Source organism: Vanessa tameamea, chromosome 13, assembly GCF_037043105.1.
Source record: "Vanessa tameamea isolate UH-Manoa-2023 chromosome 13, ilVanTame1 primary haplotype, whole genome shotgun sequence".
In the NCBI taxonomy this organism is placed as follows: Eukaryota; Metazoa; Arthropoda; class Insecta; order Lepidoptera; family Nymphalidae; genus Vanessa; species Vanessa tameamea.
In genome coordinates, this window is record NC_087321.1 from 3,749,013 (window position 1) to 3,768,533 (window position 19,521).

General features: G+C 32.6%; 1 protein-coding gene across 1 annotated transcript in view; it reads left to right on the forward strand.

The window, feature by feature from the left end:
• Window positions 1-16,577, forward strand: part of LOC113397982 (uncoordinated protein 58-like) — a 153,520-nt gene extending 136,943 nt beyond the window's left edge. Inside the window, exons 3-7 of the mRNA XM_026636522.2 lie at window positions 11,909-12,094; window positions 12,762-12,949; window positions 14,225-14,444; window positions 15,042-15,270; window positions 15,772-16,577. Of these exons, the coding sequence (XP_026492307.2) occupies window positions 11,909-12,094; window positions 12,762-12,949; window positions 14,225-14,444; window positions 15,042-15,270; window positions 15,772-16,246 (1,298 nt within the window). The 3' untranslated portion in view covers window positions 16,247-16,577. The remainder of the gene's footprint in view (window positions 1-11,908; window positions 12,095-12,761; window positions 12,950-14,224; window positions 14,445-15,041; window positions 15,271-15,771) is intronic.
• The last annotated feature ends 2,944 nt before the right edge of the window (window positions 16,578-19,521 follow it).

A 19,521-nucleotide genomic window follows, 5' to 3' on the forward strand; every position in this document is an offset into this window, starting at 1 on the left:
ATCTACCAAGCAACATTGGAACACCGTATTGGAAGTTTTCAAGCTTCTCCACAAAAGGAAGCGGAGACCTTTGCCCAGCAAGGGGACATTAACAGGCTGTTATTGTAATGTTATTATTCTCTTGTCCATTACAGGCCTTAATTTACACTTCTCCCTTGTTGCAAACATACAGACAAGGAAGCAAGTTAATATTGAATCCTCTCATCGGGAAGTTAGACTAAAATCGATCGAAAAATTTGTACTAAGGAGACAAACGAGACTGGGAGTTTATAAAAAGAGGATGATATGAGCACTTTATTCAAAAACTTTAAAATTAGATGGTTTCTAAGATATCAGAAATCCCATCTGACACACGGTACTGTAGTTTATAGCATATTACGACCACAAGAGGACAAAAGCCGAATAAACAACATTTAACATCACATTAATAAATAAAATTTGTAAAGAGCTTGAATTATTAGTTTTCTGAAAAAATTGTGTTTTGAATGTCGAAGAAGCTGTATTACGTTCTAAGAACTCAGTAAGTTGATTTAAAGTCAATATAAGTAGTTATGTGGATTAGTGTTATATTATAAATAAATAAATATATTGAGCAAGAACTATTGGTATAATATAAATGATCTCTTAGGAAATGACATGGAATACGTAAATCTGAGTTTTCTGTTCATAATATCGGTTGGTGGACGAGCAAATGGCCCAGTTGACGTTATGTGGTTACCACTGCCCATAGACATTGGCACCATAAAAAAAATACATTTCCTCACATCGCCAATGCGTCACCAACCTTGGGAACTAAAATATAATGTTCTTTGTGTCTATAGTTACACTGGCTCGTTCATCTTGCAACACAACGGTGCTATGTATTGCTTCTTAGAGGTAGAATTTATAATAAGATACGGGGTAACTATCCAAACACGCTTGCACAAAGTTCTACTAATTTACAAATGTATTTATTTTCCCTCAAGAATATAATATACAAGAAAATATTTAGAAGTAAATAATCCATAATTCCTGGGTTAGTGTTATTGCCAATTCGCCATTTCTTTCAAACAAGCTAAAACAACTCGTATTATACCGCGAAAACACGCATATTTCAGTAATTCATAGACTACAAGGATATTCTACAGTTTTGGCATTAAACATGACAAACATAAATGATTAACGTTTGAAATATTCCGCTAATTACAAGCGAACAATTACACAGATTCGAGGTTGGATTTAGGCTCGTCATGATAATATTTAGAGGATGGAATTGAATGGTGTTTGTAATATATTGAGAAATCAGTTATACCTTATAAATGTAAGGTTAGCGATTATCTTTTTGGAGGGTAGCTCACCACTCTGTATTGCATGTTGTTAAGAGCACATGCAATAAACACATATTAAGCATAAATGCCGAGGATTGAACCAACGTCTTAAAATAAAAGTTCACGTTTTCTGTCTACTGGACCATCTTATATACATGTATGTATAGTGTGTACTTTATTCCAAACCATCAAAAACTAAAGCATTATATAATGATGATGAACAAAACCATATTCAGGTTTAATAATTGCCATGACTTTAATAAATGAACTACATCCAAATTCAAAGATGGACAAGGTCTCCGATTACTATGTCGGAGGAGACTGGAGATCCCTTGTAAAAAATGCAAGGAGTAAATATGAAGAGAAAAATCTTCCCCTGTGTTCACTTTTCACAATCGTCTGGAATCATTTACCTATATTATTGTTAACATAAATCACCATAATGTTGTAACGGAACGCATATTATCTTCCCCTGATATTTTATATTATCCGGGACAAAAAGGTCCTTCATATGCTGACCTGCCCATTACCAAGAAGAGTTTTATAACAAACTATTCAGTTAATATTGCGAAATGCTTAGTTTTACTACTATTATACTAGAACAATTATTAAATACAGTTTGTTTGGTGTACAAAGGTTATTATAATAGTAATTATATGTATAAAAAAATATGTAATTACTGTCACTTGATAGTATCGGCGATAAAATGGCGCTGTAAGAGATATTAACTATTCCGTACATCACGCCAATGCATGACCTTGGGAGCTAAGATGTTATAACCCTTGTACCTGTAGTTACACCAGCTCAATCTACCCTTAAAATTTGAACATAACAACACTAAGTATTGCTATTTGGCGGTAGAATACCTGATGAGTTACCTACCCGACAGGCTTACACAAAGCCCTATCACCAAGTCATTATAATTATTTTTGAATTCAAATCCTGAATTCAAAGGATGAAAATGAAATATTCTTAATAGGTCGATATTTTTATTAAACGAAGTTTTTCTCTATATAATTTCTAAGCTTATGATTATACTCATATTGCCTCACAATATAAACAAAAACACGTATAATGTTGATAAATTTGACAGAATTGAACATGATAAAACTAAAGATAAACTTATTATAACAAGTTTCTTACACAGCGAAGTTAATATACTTCCGGGGTTAGAACAAGAGTATCGTCTTTATTATAAAATTCCGCAGATAATTTGGACGTTGCCTTTTTAATAATTTTAATCTTATATTAAAATATATATTACTAGATAAGACTGTGCAGTACTAGAATAAACTATACATTTCTTTTGAGAAGGAATAACCACTGAGGATTTAATCGGTTTTTTTTTCCGGTTAGATTTTCAACTGGTTGCAGAATCTACGTTCCGAATCAGTGGTAGCTTTTTATTGAATCCTGTAAGATTTAAAAGAGCAACTATGAATAAAGTTCTTTTAATCTTTATTCTTTTTTGATTCAAAGAGCTTTTATTGAAATAAATATACACTAACATAAATACAGTAATTTAAAATAATATAACTCTTCTATCGCTTATTGAGTGTTAGTAAATATTTAATTTTAAATTAAGTTTTAACGTTATTTAACATTAATATGAATATATATATATATTTCTTTATTTAAAGAACTTGGTCACACAAATGACTATGACGCTCTATACGTCTTCCTTTACCAGAAAAACTGGGTTTGAGACATGATGATCTTAATCATCTTACCCTCAAACCCAATCTTACAAGTTTATAAAGAGCCCTGGCAGCCGCGGACAAAGGATATGCCAGGACGCAGTTTAATCCCCCGACTTCTCTAATAACCCCATGAGACATAAATATTTCAGTACGTAATGGTTCGTTCCGGATACATTCCATTACTATATGATACACATCCTCGATTTTATCACATTCCGCACAGTAAGGGGAATCAGTCTTATTCATCATATAAGCAAACTTGTTCAATGGAATGTGTCCAGATCGTATTCTTAAAGCTATTACTATATGGTATCTATTTAAGCTATTGTTGATCCAAGGAGAACTCATCGGTTCCGGCTGAACAGTCTTGTACCAAATACCCTTCTTGGTGGACCTTTCATCGAAATATGTTTTCCATAAATCCAAGCAACGATTCTTAGAAATAAATAAACACTCGCTATAGAATGGTTTTGTCCTTACTGTTAAGCCATCTGAACATGTTTGTTTAGTAAGCTCATCTACTATATCGTTTTCCATTATGCCATTACGAGATGGGATCCATTGTAAATATAGGCATTTAGGTGAGGCGTTTAGTTCCAAGATTAACTTAATATATCATAAGCTACGGGGATTCCTCGAAAATTCGAGGTACACCGAGCTAAATGTTGCAAAGCACTTTTAGCGTCTGTAAATATGACAAACTTATACCCATTGATCGACTTCATATAAGACAAAGCCTTTGCTATAGCTATTAATTCTATATGCATTATAGACAATGTACAATTAATTTGAAATTTAGCTTTAAAGTTAACTTGAGGATCGTAGAACGCCGCACCACTTCTGTTACTATATGAATATCTTATAAATATTCCCTACCAAGAAATAGAGGCTGTAATGAAAGCTCACTTTTCATTACATGGATAGGAGTACTTTTTATAAAACCACCTATAATCCGCAAAGCCTGATTTTGAATCCAGTCAAGTTTTTTAAGATTGGATCGAGAACTGTCTCCATAAAGAAAACTCGCATAATCTAAGCGACTACGGACCATTTAAATATATATTACATATACACCTATATATACACCTACGTAGGATATATATCCTACGTAGGTGCTTGGTATGAATTCCCCAACCTGAGCCAGCCAAAATCTTACATATATTTAAAACCCTAACGCATTTACCTTTAATCTCTCTAACATGTTTACCCCATCTAAGAGGCCGATCTAGCCATATCCCTAAATATTTAACTTCTTCAACTGTGTCCAAAATTATATCATTGACTTTAAGTTCAATATGAATATACATTTCATATTTTAAAAAAAAAACACATGTAAAATAAAGCAAGATTAATCAAATAAAATAAACGATCCTATGTATTGATTTTTCTACACTGTGATGACAAGTGTACATGTACATTAACAGCCTGTAAATTTTCGTCTTCTGGGCTAAGGCCTCCTCCAATGTAAGTCGGAATAAAATATTTCAAAACGTAAATTAATTGTACAAGAGATGAATAAAAAATGCTCAAATTATATTCCTGCTCAAGTATGTAAAACGTAATTTATTTTTGAGTAATAATGAATCTTAATTTAAATTGATATATAAAACGAATATTTTTAATAATATGTACTAGTGTATATCAGGCATATATGACTACAAAAATGCAATAATTTTACAGTGTTATATAAAATATAAGTATTTTCATTGTAATTTCCAATCGTATTCCTCATATTTTTCAAATAACGATTTATCAACAGTGTTTTAAATTCAAATAGAAAGTCCGTCATAGGCGTGCATAGAAAGCTAATAAACAATCCCAAAAAAAAAAACGAATTTCGACCATTTGCGATATTTGTTTAATCTTTACGATCAAAGAATAATGTTACAGACAAAATATATAGGTTAGTAATAAATCAGAATATTATCCACCGTTTACAACAATGGCTGAAACGAATGAGGAAGTTTGATCGAACAACAAAGACGAAGCGGCATTTCGCGTGACCGACAAACGACAAACAATTTGCTAACAGTACCTTAGTTTGTTCACATTGTTCGTTATAATACTTTTCGGCGTTTCTGCGCATGGAAATTTATAACTTTGCCTCCCAAAATGGCATTTTGTGTTTCCTAAGATTTCTTATTCAAAAGTTTTTTTTTTTGTAGGAGAAATCTAAATAAAACTTTAGCAAAATGTTTAATAATCATTTTAATCCTTACATTATAAATATGATCACTACATAGTATAAAACAAAGTCGCTCACCGCTGTCTGTCCCTATGTATAATTAGATCTTTAAATCTACGCAACGGATTTTGATGCAGTTTTTTGATTAGATTGAGTGATTCAAGAGGAAGATTTATATGTATAATACATAATATAGTATAGAAACACAGATAAATTAAGAGGTTTCTAATGTGATGTCGTAAATAAACACATTCTTTTGCGCTTCCATTGAACCCTACGAGATAGATCAAAATAATGTACTACACTATTGTACACCTTAAAAAGTTCTATCAGCATCGCACCCGTGCGAAGCCGGGTTGGGTCGCTAGTCGGTGAATAAATAAATAATATCTGAATTAAGTACATTTGTATATCCTCTGATCTATTCTGTATTAAGTAACTCGAATCTCACCCCAGAACACGAGCGAAAAATGTCAGAATGTGTTATGCGACTTTGACTATTATAAGTATAAAATTTATAAGATACACGTATCAAAATGGCATGTAAACACTTCACGAGTGAGATACGAAGTGAATTCTTAAAGTATTGCACTGCTGTTCAGTTTCTTATGACTGATGATATGTAACTGAACTTCACCAAAACGGTCTGACCGATTTCGATGTTTTTTTTTGTGTATCTGAGTCCTTACATGGCTTAGATTGGATCCGGTAGATATAGAATAAATACAATTATTTTAACCGGACAAGGTCGGGATGAGCAACGCATTTGCAAGTCCCCTGGTGTTGCAGATGTCCATGGGCGGTGGTAGCCACTTTCCATCGGGTGAGCCTCCTGCTCGTTTGCCACCTATGACCTGCATTCCAACACTAACAAGCATTCCAATTTGCTTCCAATATTTATTACCCAACGTACTTATACGTAGATATGACTCATTCGGCGCTAACATAACTCAGATTGGTGCAATATTACACGGTAACAAATGTCATTTATATATTATTTGCCTTTTCACTTTGATATGTAATTTTACTTCGTATTTCAAAGTCGTATGATGAAGGCCCGGCTTTGCGATGTGTCTTTTATATATCTTTTATTAAATTTTACAACGTGACTGGCAAGCTATTGTAATTATAATATATATTGTGATAGTATTATCTCAGAAATCTGCTGAGCTTGTGTCTCGATAATCATACAAGCTTAATTCCATCGAATGTATGATTAAGTAATATACGAAAAACAAAAAAATAAACATACATTTTTCTATAAAGAAGGATCACAAGTCCTCTTTGACTGTTGACTGAAAATTGACAACTGATTAATCTATATTAGCTTTTATTTAGCTTTTAGCTTTATTGCAAGCCCGTCTGGGTAGGTATCACCCGCTCATCAGATATTCTACAGTCAAACAATATTGTTGTGTTCCGGTGTGAAGGGCGAGAGAACCAGTGTAACTCCAGGCACAAAGGACATAACATCTTAGTTCCCAAGGTTGATTGATGCTTTGGGGATGTTAGGAATGGGTTACATTTCTTACAGCGCAATTGTCTATGGGCGGTGGTGACCTTATTATATATATATTTGAAACGAATTTTAATAAATACTTTTTTTAAATTAGTCCGAAAAAGATTCCTAAAACGTATAAGTCCAATTGACTTATTCTTAAAAACTATTTAATAAATCTATATTATGTGAAAAAGAAAATAAAACCTAGATTCAAAAAAAAATTCTTGCGTTAAAAGCAAATTATACCAAGTCATTTCCCACGCGAGCATATTAAGGAGAGTTCAAAAAACTTATCTTGTATCTAAACGTCGAATCGACCTCATTCGGCTTAAAAACCTACCCCACTGAAGGTCTTGTAGGTGGCCTCAATGCAGAATCACGAACCCAATTGAGATCGGCAACGTTAATACGACGAGATAGGACCGCGTCCGTGCTGATAGCGTGTGAATTTTTCGCTAGAAAATTCCGCGCTGATCGAAACTTTGTTGGACCACCGTGGCAATATTTATACCGCGATAACTGGAAACGTGTCTTCTGCTCACTTGTGGGGTTACGAGTTATATTGTATATTAATACGAGATATCTTGATGTATAAATCACATGTGAAGCTGCAAACACTTGGAAAATATTATATAAATTGCACGAACGAAAGCATATAACAAGTATTTGATTTAAAATACTTGTTATATGCTTTCGTTGGAAATTTTATTTTGAATTAATTTATTTATTCACTCAGTGTATGGAGTACTTATAGCAGATATATACTCGTTCATGTTTAAACTTTGTTTAAAAAAAAAAAGGATTTTTATGTTGGGATGAAATTAATTTTAAATTCCGAATGGTAATAAAAATTCTAACAAGATGATATAATTTACATTACATTTAAGCTGTGCTCACGAATATGTGAATACCTTTTCAGCTTATAGGTGTAGGAAAATAAAAAAATAAAAGATTGAATTTTGCAAAAGTTGATTTTCCAAAATAATGGTTCTCGACTCAACTTGAACGAATCGTATTCTAATATTGAACTGAGTTCAGAATACAATTATAAAACCTACGGAGTTCAGCAGTGTTCTTTTTAAGAACTCACTTATATTAGTTTTATTTGTTATTCATTTATTATAGTCAATGTATCAGTGGTTTCAGTGTTTAGTCAGTGATTAACTTAAAAAAAAATATGTACGAAAAGTAATGATGGATTGTCTTCGACGGAAATATTATTCGATGTTAAGAAATTGAGAGTTTATAGTAGATAAAGTTATATCTGTATAATAGTTATACATTTATTACACGGTCTGAGAAATTCCCGGAAGAATGAGAAAAGGCTATGTAACATATCATGTTGATGTAAGGAAGTGACGTCTATAATTCCATTTCCTAAAGATTTTCATAAATAAATAAGTTCCTGATTGAATTTTCCTTTTCCGAATTCAATAAATCGAAAAAGGCTGCGACGAAGAGATACATGAATGGGACAACTCAAACATCATACTATACAAATATTTATTTTGTTAAGTCAACAACATATTCTTATAAAATATGTATTCTTGCTTTTATTGAATCTAACTTTTATATTTTATAATATACTAGTTTTCGCTTGCGACTTCTCCCACGTGTTGGGTCGTAGGTTTCAGTAATAGAAAGTAGCCTTTTTCTTCCCTATGGTTCCAGCTTGCTGTATAACAATTTTTATGAAATTGAGTTTAGTAGTTTAGCAAGCGTAACGTACGGGACAAGCAGATTTTCATTTGCAGTTTTAATATTAGTAACTATATCGTTGGAATTTAATGAATGTTTAAAGTAAATCGTTTTTATATATTTGACAGAGGAGGTCACCAAATCCATGTTTACGAATTTATTCTATCCATTAAGATAATTATTATTATATTATATAGACATTTAATTAAAAACAATTAAGAATATAACACAGCCATTTAAGACCAATTATTTACAATACGAAAACACAAACTTTCAGATAAGTTTTGTCATACTTATCATGCGAGCAAGGAAATAAGCGAGTTGGGAAACTGTCTTCCTTTTTTCGATTACGCTGTAATAATAAACTATTTCATATAAAAACTCACTTACGCTTCTCCTGCGAGTTCGTCAAGACACATGTGGCCGAATTTCACACACATGCAGAATTCCTAACGACGTTTTTCTTCATCACCGAGCGTGAAAGTAAACCATAAATAGTAAAAAAACAAAGTCGCTTCCTACTTCCTTCTAGAAGAAGACTCAACGTATTTGATGGAGGAAAGTTTTTATATAATATGTTAATATTTTGAATCGCACGTGACATTGGCGAAATAATCTGAGCTCATTCGGCACAAATAAAAGCCAATTTATAAAATAAAATAAAAGAATATTTTGAAGAAAATTGTTACAGTTCTGTTATAGTCATGTTGTTATAGTAATACAAAATATGTATATAGATTAAAATTGTCTTTCATGTTATAACATTTGAATTAATACATTAAAGCATATCATTGCTAATGATAGAAGATACTATCGTTTCAAAATTATGGGCAATCGTTCCGTCTAAAACGATAAAAGTAGGTGTAAAATTTTGGAAGTTAAAATTATCCATCTTTGGATCCAGCCGTGGATAATTTTTAATCTTTATTTACCAACAAAATTATTATTAATAGTATTACTCATTTATACATAACCAATAAATCAATAATCGTTATAAAATTATAGAAATAAAAAATACACTGGATTAGTAGTCGATTAATAAAAATAAATAAAGTAAATTAGTGGTGCATGTCCGGGTTTGACTCCGCAATTTTCGTTCAAGATTCACATTTCATCCACTGGGCTTCTAGACTTTTAATCGATTCTTAATAAATTAATTTTAATATGCCGTACACAGCTTACACGAGAATGACATGAATACGCTTTCTTTTTTTTTTTTTTTATGGCATTGATTGTCGGACGAGCATATGGGCCACCTGATGGTAAGTGGTCACCACCGCCCATTGACAAAGGCGCTGTAAGAAATATTAACCATTCCTTACATCACCTATGCGCCACCAACCTTGGGAACTAAGATGTTATGTCCCTTGTGCCTGTGATTACACTGGCTCACTCACCCTTCTAACCGGAACACAACAATACAGAGTACTGTTATTTGGCGGTAGAATATCTGATGAGTGGGTGGTACCTACCCAGACGGGCTTGCACAAAGCCCTACCACCAAGTAAATCATTCTTATTCATTCTTAATATTTCCAGCCATATACTTATAAAATTCTTCTTAACTTAAAAACTCATATTTTAAAACTTTATTGTCGTTTCAAATTAAATTAAATCAGATAAGCCTGATTGAACAATTAATCTAAGCAAAAAGTCCTTCAAAGCTATTACTGGCTATTAAGAAGTCGTATCGTAATAAAATCTTAAACTTAATTCTTCTTATAATGTTTTTAAACAAAATATAACTCAATCTATACAATTATTAAAAGATCATATGCAATTATATTTAATGACTCTGTTAATGAATATCAGTGTAAATGTTCCAATGCTGGAGAAAGACCTTCGCTTCTTTTGAGAAGAAAAGCTATATCCTGTGAAAATATCGTTAGGCATACTGGCAAATGGATGGTCTTACCACTATCTTCCTTTATTGGTGCATTGGCACTCTAAGAAATATTAAAATTTACGTTATATCGTTAATACGCCAACTACCTTGGGGACTAAGATGTGTCCATTGAGCCTGTAGTAAACCGGATTACAACAATTCTAAGTATTTGTTTGATGGAGTAATATGTAATATTGAGCGGTATCTACATAACGTTGGCAACCTGTAAATTTCCCACTGCTGGGCTAAGGCCTCCTCTCCCTTTGAGGAGAAGGTTTTGGAGCATATTCCATCACGCTGCTCCAATGCGGATTGGTGGAATACACATGTGGCAGAATTTCGTTGAAATTAGACACATGCGGTTTCCTTCACCGCCGAGCACAAGATGAATTATAAACACAAATTAAGCACATGAAAATTCAGTAGTGCCTGCCTGGGTTTGAACCCGAAATCATCGGTTAAGATGCACGCGTTCTAACCACTGGGCCATATCGGCTCATACCTACATAAAGCCCTATCTAAATATTGTTTCAAAAAAATATTTATGGTATCGATTAATAAATCGATAGCCCAGTTAATTGTAATTGTTGGAAGTGAGAGCTAACTGATTCCTTACTAATTATTAAATTATTTCGCCTAATTTGGAATTCGAAACCTAATCCTTGTTTACTAAAGTAAACTTACGTATTTTATTACTTTGTAGTATAACTAGCTGAACCGGCGGCTTTAAACGCGCGAAATTGATAAAAGTTTATACCACACATGCTTTCACCTCGAATTTGATCACCTCGAGGGGTGAATTAAAAAAAGTAGGCTATGTCCTTCTCCAGGACTCAAACTATCCCCATACTAAATTTAATCTAAATCGGCTTAGCCGTTTAAGCGTGAATAGGTAACAGACAGAGTTACTTTCGTCTTTATAATATTAGTAGGGATAAGACATAAAGTTGTATCCACTAAAAATCATGTATACATTTTTCAGTACATATTTTTTGAAGAATCAGGTTGTTTTGATCTGTTTTTGTTTATAGTTTTAGCAAGTGTTAGCAATATATTAAAGGAACAAGATAAACTCGATTCGAACCAACGACTATGAATACGTGTTTGATCTATTACGCAATGTAGGTAAATAATGAAGAATTCGGTAATTACTCAATCAATTCTTGGATTCATTAAAGTTCAAATTAAATTCGTTTTGCGCGGTTAAGGAATGTTATCCTCGGGGCATTTACGAGTTTCGTAAGAAGCTCTAAAAGACACATCACAAACCCGAAGTAGAGTAACAGATTGAACATCAAATCCTTTTCCTTAATGGGAGACGACGCATTTACCGCAGCGGAATTAACGGTCCGCTACTTAATTAAACCTTTTGTAATTAATCACTTTTTGCCGTAACTAAAGTAACCTGGAACAAAACATATTGTATTAAAAAACTTTATAATTCTACCGTTAAATAACAACGAACTACTATGACTAACAATGAGAGTAATAATATTATTATTACTATATATTTATAAAGATGAATATAGCTGTTTTATTTATTGTTCATAAGAACGTTGATGTGTAATTACTTAAAGTCATTGCACTACCTAACATAGTAGCGTACTAACTAACCACGAGTGTGTTGTTTCAGAACGGCTGAACGTGCTATATGAACGCAATTGGACAAGACTGGTCCATGAACAATTACGCAAATTCGAATCGTCAATAGTTGCAGCGGCGAGGCAATCTGACGCCCAACCCGCTGAGCTGGCACTAGACACCAAATGGACCTTCTCCGGATCACTGATATATTGCATAACGCTCATCACTACTATAGGTCAGTACGTTCAGCACGTTGTTTCAGCACTGGCACAAAATCTTCTGTTTTTCTTTTAAAGTTTATATAGACTCCTTGGATTTGATATTTAAAAGTAAATTTTTTTGTTACAAATGATGAACTGAAATGACAGTTGTCAGAATTTGACTGTTCTTGGGGGTTTCTTAGGGGCCGTATTAGAAAAGGGGTTCAATAACTAAAAAATATATATATCATCAATTTTTCAATTATAGATTACAAAAGTTACCTTCGTTATATTCAATTAAAAAAAAATCATTCAATGCGCACTTTTTTGAAACTTTTACAATTTTAAGATTTGAATGAATTTACAGAAAACTCTAAAAAATATTGGTTGTTCAAACCTTAAAATTTCAATTTGAATTGACATTAGTTGATTTCATTAAATTACGATTATTTTTATCATTATTAACTTAAACATCATTTTTAATAATTACATAAAATTACATAACCGCTTTCACGATTGAAGTCTCAACATATTTTTAATGATTAATATTAATCATTAAAAATATGTTGAGACGACAACACGATAAATCATTGTAGCTATTTTGGGAAAACTTTTTAATTAAATTAATTAACAGCATTTGAGAAATCCTTGATCTCTGATATGCAATCTAATTGAAATTCACTTTGATTAAAATTTTCTTAGGATACGGCAACGTTTCCCCGCGAACATCTGCTGGCAGAGCAGCGACAGTAGCGTATGCGGCGGCTGGCGTGCCATTAACCTTGGCTTGCTTAGCAGGCCTAGGAGCATCTTTGGCAAGATTAGCAAGACTGGCCTGGCTGCGAGCTACTAAAAATAAAGTGCCTAATACTTGGAGAAAAGATGGCGAGGTGAGTGTGAATGTTCAATATCAAAAAAAAAAATCACCATTAATTAAAAAAAAAGATTTAAAACTTTCTTACCGACGACACAACTAAGTTGTTACATCGGCAAAATTCGTAAAACCGATCACATCCGAATTAAGTGAGCCAAAATCATCAATATTTATTTATTTTATTAAAAAATTATCTTCACGCAATCATTTTTTAGCAGTTGTTCATATTTTAATGAGTACTATTGTGTCACCATGTGTATATTATCGTCCAATTTGTTTGACTCATCAAAAATAAACGTTATTGTTAATTCAAAATTATTAATTAATATTAGTACTAATAAGTACTATTCAGTAATGAGATTGTCGATCACAAAATAATATAAACTCGAAACAATAACTAAATACTATTCTATTATCCGCAACAAAACAATTATTTATAACAAGGATTTATAAATCAAATTAATGAGTAATTGGTATTTAATAAATACATTTATTTCCTATCATTCTACCTATAAATCCATCACATCAGTCAATATTGACAACAACAATGCTATTCTGTAATAAGGAAGAACTGTTAATTTTTTACGATCGTAATCTGGCGAGTTTCGAGTTTGTTTTATCTAAATAGAACTACTGGCCTACAAAGGGCATGAACTTACTGAACGGCTTGGATAACTGAAAGACACGAGAAATATTATGATTAAATTCTTAAATAAAATAATTTATTTAGATTTACTTGTCTTTGTTTAGATAAGTATCACCTACATTATATATTTTATCAACAAGCACCAATACTTAGTATTGTTGAGTTCTGAAACAAGAGACATAACATCTTAGTTCCCAAGATCGGTGGCGCTTCGGCAATGTAAGGAATGTTTTTTTTTCATGTCACAAATGTCTAGGATCTAAAAAATGTTTATGTAATTTAATACTTTATTCTGACGAATATATTGTATATTTTATTTTATCCCCCCGACATTACACTCAAGTTTTAAAGCTTGGTCATCAGGTGTTCTTAGAGTTCAAGCTTGCTCTATAACAAATTTAATGTAAATTCGGTTCAATGGTTAAGTCGTGAAAGATCAACAGACAGACACGCAAACAGAGTTACTTTCGCATTTATCATACTAGTATAGATTGAAAATTAAATTCTCAAATTTATAAGTAAGTGCTTCAAAATTCCTTTCTTGCACTAAGCTTCGATATTCATTTGACCATTATCCTCAATGTACGCAATCACGTACTTCTACCAATTTTAATAAGCATACTTACGCAACATTTTTGTTCGCAGCTAGAGAATCACTTTCAATTACACGAGCAGCAACGTCTTCTACCACAACCAGCAGAACATAACCAGTACATTTCGTTTCCTCCGAGAATGCATAAATCACCGGGAATTGTGAAAACGAGAGCTGGTGATAGGGGACAGTATTCACAAGTCTTTGAAAAAGCACCAATGAGTCCCAGAGCTGCAACCTTGGGGAGAGTGAAGCGAAATGCTTTATCTGATGGTTAGGAACTAAAATTTACTTTAAATTATTATATTGTAATAATTATTGAATGTCCTAAAATGATAACTGAAATCTCTTTAATGGTATCAGTAATTCATAGTTAGGAAGTATAATTCTCCTTGGGGAATTGAGGGGATGAAACATCAAAAGGGCTTAAAATTTAAATGAGCAGGACCTTTGTCCAGTTCTGAGTGCTAGTATGAAAGTAAAATTTTGTATTTTTGAATTTAATATACAAAATCTTGAATTTTATTATTAAGTTATTATCGTATATATCAGGATTATGTCGACTCATTCAAACTCTAATTTTGGGAGTAAATGTTTAGATTAGACTTAACTCTACATTCTGGCTAAGTGAGCAGAATGCGTGGATTTTAACAGAAATTTGTAGGTTACGCTTATAATGTTTATCTTCAAATAGCATTGGAGGTATAATCGTGAGGAAATATGCGTGTGGCTTTTTTTTAAATATTCATATATATCTTCCAATAACTAGTAAAATCCTAAAATCTCTTAAATGCATTTTTTAACAGAGATACCATATAATTCACATTTGTTAAATATTTTCAAGTTACTTTACTTTTTTGTGCATTTCAGAACCACAAACATCATCAGCACTCCAAACACAAACACTCGATCGTAAGCGTGCAGCAAATAATATAAAATGTCTCGCAACAGTACATGGGCCTTCACGAGGCAGAGGGAGAGGTACTATACAGAGACCTCGAGGTGCGGCGATAGAACAGCTGATAGCTGAAGAATGCGGGGAAATTTTCATTAATCGGAGTCAAGAAGATCTAGATGATTCGGAGGATCCCGATGAAGGGTAAAAACTGTTGTTATTATTACTTACTAGCCAATTGCTCCAACTTCACAAATATATAAACAAAATTTCATCCCAATATATTCCTTCAACATATAAGCTATTAAATAAAGTGTATTAGCTACGTGATCTGGCACACATGGCACTTGTTGCTGTTATAAGTGTGAATATTTTTGTATCCACGTACAATATTATCAACGTATAATAACGCACATGAGTCGTACCGGATAGTTGTTTACAGAATTATTTAAATATACATTACAACGCAGGCTTCTATTGCAAGCTTTTATCACCAAAGGTTGTAATAAGTGATAAGACCGCTTTTGTGCACTATTAGTCAAATATTTTTGGAGTTCCTCTTATGTACTCATGTGTTGTGCAATAAAGTATTAAAAAAAATAAATAAATAAACGCATGTACATGCACAGGTATTAAACAATATCAATAGAAAATTAAAAAAATGTCATTTTTTGAATAAGTATTTAATTTGTGATTTTTCAACAGAATATGCCCACATGATACACCGTCAAGAGTGCCTTTGATATGGAGTGAAGATAACCACAAGATGAAGAGTTGTGCTGTACCTAGCAGCAGTGCTTCCACCAGCGTACAACACCAGAATCATAGTCTAGAACATTGTCATATACCAGTTGGAATTGTACTGTTCCTTCTATTAGCGTATATAGCCGTAGGAGCTGCCATTTTCTCAGTATGGGAAAATTGGAGTTTTCTTGATGCTGCCTATTTCTGCTTCATAGCTTTAGCTACTATTGGTTTCGGAGACTTCGTCCCGACCAGTTTCCTGACCTTAAAGAATAGTGCCGAGAATTCAAAGAGCGAATACATTCAAATGATCGCGTGTTGTGCATATCTTGTATTTGGACTCATATTGATAGCTATGGCGTTTAGTCTTCTACAGGACGAAGTAGTCGCTCGGTGTACGCAACTAGCCAATAGTTTAGGTCTTACCCGACAATGACAATATGAGAAGAGCGATTGTAGCTCAACAGATAATCATTTGAGGATGTTATGATCGTTGTTGTAAGGAGTTACTACATGATCCAACTTTTTTCAGGATCTGTTCTGTACTTCTTATTATTAGACATTGTATCTCATGTTAACACTGTATAGATAAATATCATTATTTTCTCATATCTGCGTAAAATTTAACACTAACTATGAGGAAATTTGAACCTTTTTACAGTATTTTTACTCAAGGACAAAAGATTTGTGATGTAAATAATGTAAAAACTTATTCATAAAAGCAAGGCTGAAATTGTAATGAAACAATAAAATTGTGTGAATTGTAATTTTCTTTTACTAAGCCCCCATTCTTCACATTCTCGACGAAATTTCACATAAAATAAATCTGTATCTCATTCCGTATCTTGACAGCGATATATTTTAGGTATAACCAAGAAATCCAAGGCCACAAAGTTAAACACAGGTATGGAAAATAGTCGTACAATTTCCGATGGCACAGATTAAAATAATATTTCCGTATTCCAAATACACGAGCTAACTGGACCAAATACCGATTCCGAGCCGTACCGATGCACCGTGAAATCTCCGTGACACGGGATTACATGCGGTCCAGTGGGGCTCGTACGTCCTCAAATTATAGCTACCCTTACCATGATGTTCCCTTATCACTCATGTGACTTTCGAATTCAAATTAGTCAAATGTCAAATATAGAGTGATACTTATACTTATTACTTTTAATATATGTTTTTGCTTAATGATTATTTTGCATTGCGTTGATCTTCCAATATATAAAATTATTGTTAACAGTACGTTCATATCACTGGAGTGTAGATATCTTTTTATATTATTTAAAATTCAAAGAACAAAAAATACTTGAACATAAAGATAATCATTTAACGATACGAGGCGTGATCAGTTAATATCGTTACAGAATTCTGTGTTGTATTTTACGGGATCTAATGTATTTTGCGGCGCTAACTTGAGTTTCGACTCCCGTGTTTGCAAAGGACCCTGTTAGTATGTTAAACACGACACTCAAGCCTTTTAAAATTTAATTTTGTGCTTGATTTAGTCCTATTTGTCCTTCATTCAATATAACGTTTTACGTAGACCTTTATTCTATCCGTGCAAAGCTATGAAATATATAAACAGTACTAAGCTACTGAAATGTTTTATACTTGAAAGAACCTAACAATAATCATGTATTCAAATTGTATATACGATTGATGATGACTATGTTACCGAAGTTATTTATTCAAACTAGTCGAGAGCGAAATATGACGACCATTTCAACTGTTCCCGCCACGTCTTTGCCAGTAAACTTAATAAAACTTTCGATTGCGACCTTTGGTACAAAGTTACTCTGCGAAGCATCGGAGAAAGACGGCGGCTTATGTCCTAACAATGTCGCTCAAATGAAATAGGTATTCGGCTGAAGTAATATTTGGCCTCGTTGTAGTTTTGGTATTTTAAATTTACATTGTGTACCTTTTATATGAGTTTCATATATTTGCTATGAATTTAATTCAAACATTGTTATTGTTCTGTTTAAAATAGACTTTATTTATGATTTTTTTACATTTAATACATACCTATATATAATGTATACGTGAAGACAAAAAAATTAATGCCTTATCGTATCTGAGATCTAGCATAGCTAAAGTTTATATCGAGAACGAGTACAGACAGCTATTTATATATAACATGCGTAGTTTTAATTTATAATAAATAATATAATTGATAATAAAAAAATAATAATACTATATTTCATATTCCCATTGACAACTCACGTCATGTCAAACTTAAATATTAGTAACGTGTACTTTAACATTTTTTATTTATTTGCGTTTTTTTTTTATTGTAATAATGACAAGGTATCGTGCAATTGAGCCTAATTTTTTATATCTTTTGACCAATGGGCAATCCTTGATTACAATATTCTAATTTTAAATTAATAATTTATGAATGTATATTTCAGCTCTGGTGTTTCATTTCTAACTTCATAACAAAATAATTTGTTTTTGCAATAATTTATTAGTGGAACGATTTGTTAGTTCATTTTGTTGCCTACATTCAAGACAGATGTTGTCGAAGTTTCATTTGTCTTCGTCGAAAGACCGTGGTAATAAAAACATTGATCGATGCGACCCGCACATAAACACCTGCTTAACAAGTTATTCCATCTTTATTTTTCTTGCCTCCGTTTATGCGTTACAGATTTCGCTGGTCCTTGGTAGTTTTAATGTACGAATTTGAATTTCTTCAAGATTAAAAGTACTTAATTATGAGAATATAAAAAATACGCCCTTTTTGCATTATGAAGCCATTATTACACATTTAATTTGATATAAAAAAATAGCTTTTATTACAGTAAAAACAAATCAACGAAGAATATTTTTGATTACTACATTGATAGACATAATTATTGTTAACTTTATTTGTAATATAAACTTTGAATATGTGTACATAGTCGATACTTTAGTTATACTGGTTAACTCACCCTTCAAACTAGAACACGATAATACTAAGCATTGCTTCTTGGCGGTGAATACGTGATGAGTGGGTGCTTCCTACCCAAACTTGGCTTGCACAAAGCCCGACCATCAAGCCTTTGCGAAGCACAAATTGTTACTATACTTATGTAAATACACTTAATTGCTTAAATTCTAGCTCTATAAAACAGGTCACTTGCGCTAAGCCAGTAGTTCCCAAACTTATTTTTCTCGTGGACCACCTATTGGCATGTGTCCGTAACCCCAGTTGGAGAGAAATACTAAAATATGAACTAAATTTAAATTTGTTTAATATTGGTGCTTTTAATTCTATCCTTATTAACCCTACGAGTATTTCAGCAATTAAAATCTATGAATTTGTTAGTGATTCTTTCAGACTGATGACGAAAAAAAAAAATAAGTAAATAAAAAAAAGGTATTTATAGTGGTGATCAAGTTCATGTCTGAACAAGCATTAAGCATTGTACACGAAATTGTACGTGATATCGAATACGCAGGTTTGGACAAGTAACAGTCGCTTGCCTTTTAAAATATTATCTGCTTACTTAGGTACTTAAAACAATGTAGGTAGGCCCTTATCAAAACATACATACATTTTTGCTGTTTACTATCAAAAGCAGATAAATTTTCGTGGACCCCCATTAACATCTTATGGACCCCCATTTTTTATTCACGCCTACGTAGACCCCCAGCAAGTCTCCCGTGGATCCCTGGGGGTCCACCTGGACCACTTTGGGAATCACTGCGCTAAGCAAA